This window comes from Elephantulus edwardii, unplaced genomic scaffold (genome assembly GCF_000299155.1).
Source record: "Elephantulus edwardii isolate Elephantulus edwardi_28Jun2011 unplaced genomic scaffold, EleEdw1.0 scaffold00058, whole genome shotgun sequence".
Taxonomy (NCBI): domain Eukaryota; kingdom Metazoa; phylum Chordata; class Mammalia; order Macroscelidea; family Macroscelididae; genus Elephantulus; species Elephantulus edwardii.
Window position 1 is genome coordinate 9,240,527 of NW_006399808.1, and position 2,825 is coordinate 9,243,351.

General features: G+C 45.9%; 1 protein-coding gene across 1 annotated transcript; it reads right to left on the minus strand.

The window, feature by feature from the left end:
- Nucleotides 1-1,853, minus strand: CHCHD1 (coiled-coil-helix-coiled-coil-helix domain containing 1). Its single transcript, XM_006887531.1, has 3 exons — nucleotides 1,730-1,853; nucleotides 1,484-1,602; nucleotides 1-114 (listed from the first exon to the last, which is right to left on the minus strand). Exons 1-3 carry the CDS (start codon nucleotides 1,851-1,853, stop codon nucleotides 1-3), a joined length of 357 nt encoding a protein of 118 aa, XP_006887593.1.
- Nucleotides 1,854-2,825: the final 972 nt, after the last annotated feature.

Below are 2,825 nucleotides of genomic sequence, written 5' to 3' on the forward strand. Positions count from 1 at the left end.
TCAACTGACATAAGGTTTGTTAGGAAAACTTCTTAATAATTTATTCAGTTTTTTTGGAGATAAACTCCCAGACTCTCCCAGGGTGTCCTGTGTAGACATCATCTTGCGGGCTGCCTAAAAATACAGAACAAAACCAAGAATGAGAGTTGGCCCTGACACAAACCCATGTTTTCACTCAATGTCCCAAAGTACACAGAATATGAATCAGTCTAAAAGAAATCTAGGTCATCTTCTCGGTGTTCTATCAACAGGGACCTGGGAATCACAAAAGACTGTACCTTCTGAAGCTACTGCCCCAAATAGCAATTAAGACTATGGTGGAAACAAAATAACCTGTCTCAGACAGCTTCTCTAGTTTTAGTTCTATTTCAGGTAGTGATGTCTAATTGAGTGGCTGTTAAAATTTTTTCTTCCACTGTAATTTGAGTGCAAGCTTACAAAGCAAATTGGTTTTCCATTTAATTATTCATATACATTTCATTTAAAAATATTAACTATAATATCACAATGTAACTGCACTCCTCCCACTTCCTCCCTGTGATTTTCATACCCTTTCCTGCCTTCTGGAAACTACCCTTTTGACCTTATATGTATGGTTCATTATACCAAAAAGTGAGGGATGCACTGGTGTTATTTCCCCTTATAGGTCTGTTATTTTGACTAAAGGTTGAGCCATGGGTGAGATTTGTTCCAAGGTGGAAGGGTGACTAAGGGACATTTTTCCAGTCTCTACAAAGCCAGTAGGCCTGGCCATTTCGGTTTTTTATTTTGCCCCCATTTTCCCTCACTCTATCCAGAACTTTCTATTACGATCTCTTTTGGTGCAGTCAGTAGTGGTGGTCAGGCACCATTTAGTTCTATTCTCAAAGTTTGTAAGTTGAGGTTCTCTTGAAGCGATTTAAATCTTACAAGGTAGTTTACTAATTCATTACCTCATTTGACACTCACAAAATTCTGTAGGTTATTATTGTAATTAACCTCACTTTGTTGTTGTTGTTAAGTGCCATCTAGTAGTAGACCCTATGAACGAACGAAAAGACCTGAACACGTGTCTTAACTTTGGTAGTTTCTCCATGTTCATAGAATTTTACTGTCACTTTACAAACAGTAAAACTAAAGTTCCCAGCACCGAAATAAATTAAAATCACACAGCCTTCAAAGCCAGTGGTGGAGTAGGCCCCAAAATTTTCCTCGCCCTTTTAGAACAAGAAGGCCTTCCTCAGGGAGCTCTGTTAGCCCAGTGGCAAGAAGCTGCACTGCAATCCCAGAGGAACGCGGTTTGAATCCGCCAGATGCTCTGCTGAAGAAGGAGAGGCAATCTCCTGTACCAGTCAGATTCGAGTTGACGGTAGAGACATACAGAAATTTAAAAAAAAATTACACACTTTAAAAAAAAAAAGGCCTTTCTCAGAACACACAAACCCAATAGTGTACTGTCCCCTACGCTCCTCACTACAGGGCGGCCTGAGGAAGCTCCAGTCACCTCGGCTCTTGAAACACACTCGAAGAAGTCCCGAATCTCTTTCCTGCACGCTTCGTCGCGGAATTCATTCTGTTTCCAGCAAGCCATCATAATTGACATTTCTGTGATACAGGTCGCCTCTGGAAGGGTACAATAGGGGTAAGGAGCCTCAGTCACAATGAGACACTTAACCGTGTCGCACTCCCATCTCGGCCCCTGCCCCACCACGGTCTCCGCTCCGGAGCCTCATCGGCTCTGGCTGCTTACCGCCCTTCTCTCGGCGCCGCTCCCCGACGCGGTTGGCTAGAATGAGGGGCTTGTTGGGCTTGAGGACAGGCTTTTTCGGGTTCCCTAAGCGAGCCAAGCGTCCCCGCAAGCTGGGCGCCGCCATTGCCTGACGAACTCCCAGGCGCCTCTGCGGCTGCGTGCGTGACCCTGCGTGACCTTCAACGGAAATAAAGAGGCCTTTCCGGGAACTACAGGAAGGTCGCCTGCCGTAGCTAAACGGGAACACGGATGCTGATGAGTCCAGGTTCCTCGCAGGTCTGGAAGAGAGTCCATGACGCCCATATGCTGGCTGAGGCCACTCTTTTATGAACTTGGAACCCTGAATCCTGCGGGGCAGCGTTAACTCAGGACCCAGGAAATCCCATTCTATTGAGTTGATTCCAAGTAGAACGACCCAGGAGGGTTTCTGAGGACGCATGCGTATCTTTTGCCTCCGAGTGGGCCTTTTTTGTTTAGCGGACCGACGCTTATACTCAGAAATGAACTCCACTAAATGGTCTGGTGGAAAACGTCCTGGTGGTGCAGTCATTAAAGGGCTCGGCGATTAACCGAAAGATCCATAGTTTCAACTGACTTGATGCTCCTTGGGAACAGCTTTCAAGAAGTCAAAAGACCTACAGCTTTGGGGAAGTCTGAGGTCCGGGACTTCTCCAAGGTACTGAGGAGCAGCGACGTCAGTTTGAGAACCAAGGTGTGCCTCATCCTAGCCAAAGTCTTTTCAGTTGCTTCCTGTGCATCAGAAAGCTGGACATTGACAAAGGATGACTGGAAGACTCAATGTTTTTGAGTTGAGGTGTTGGAATTGTTAATGTGCCATTGAGTCACCTGCAGCTCAAAAGTGGCCTTAGGTACAACAGCTCTGAACCCTGCCCTGTCCTGAGCCAGTCTCTCTTTCTCAGACACACCTAATCCCATTGCCCCAGTTATCATGTCAGTCCATCTCATCTGGGGTCTTCCTGTCCTTCGCAGTATGTCCTTCCAAGTATGATGTCCTTTTCCAAGGACTCCTGGCCTCATGCCAAAAGTATGTGAAATAGAGCTTCAAAATCCTTGCTTCCAAGGAGCAGCTTGATTT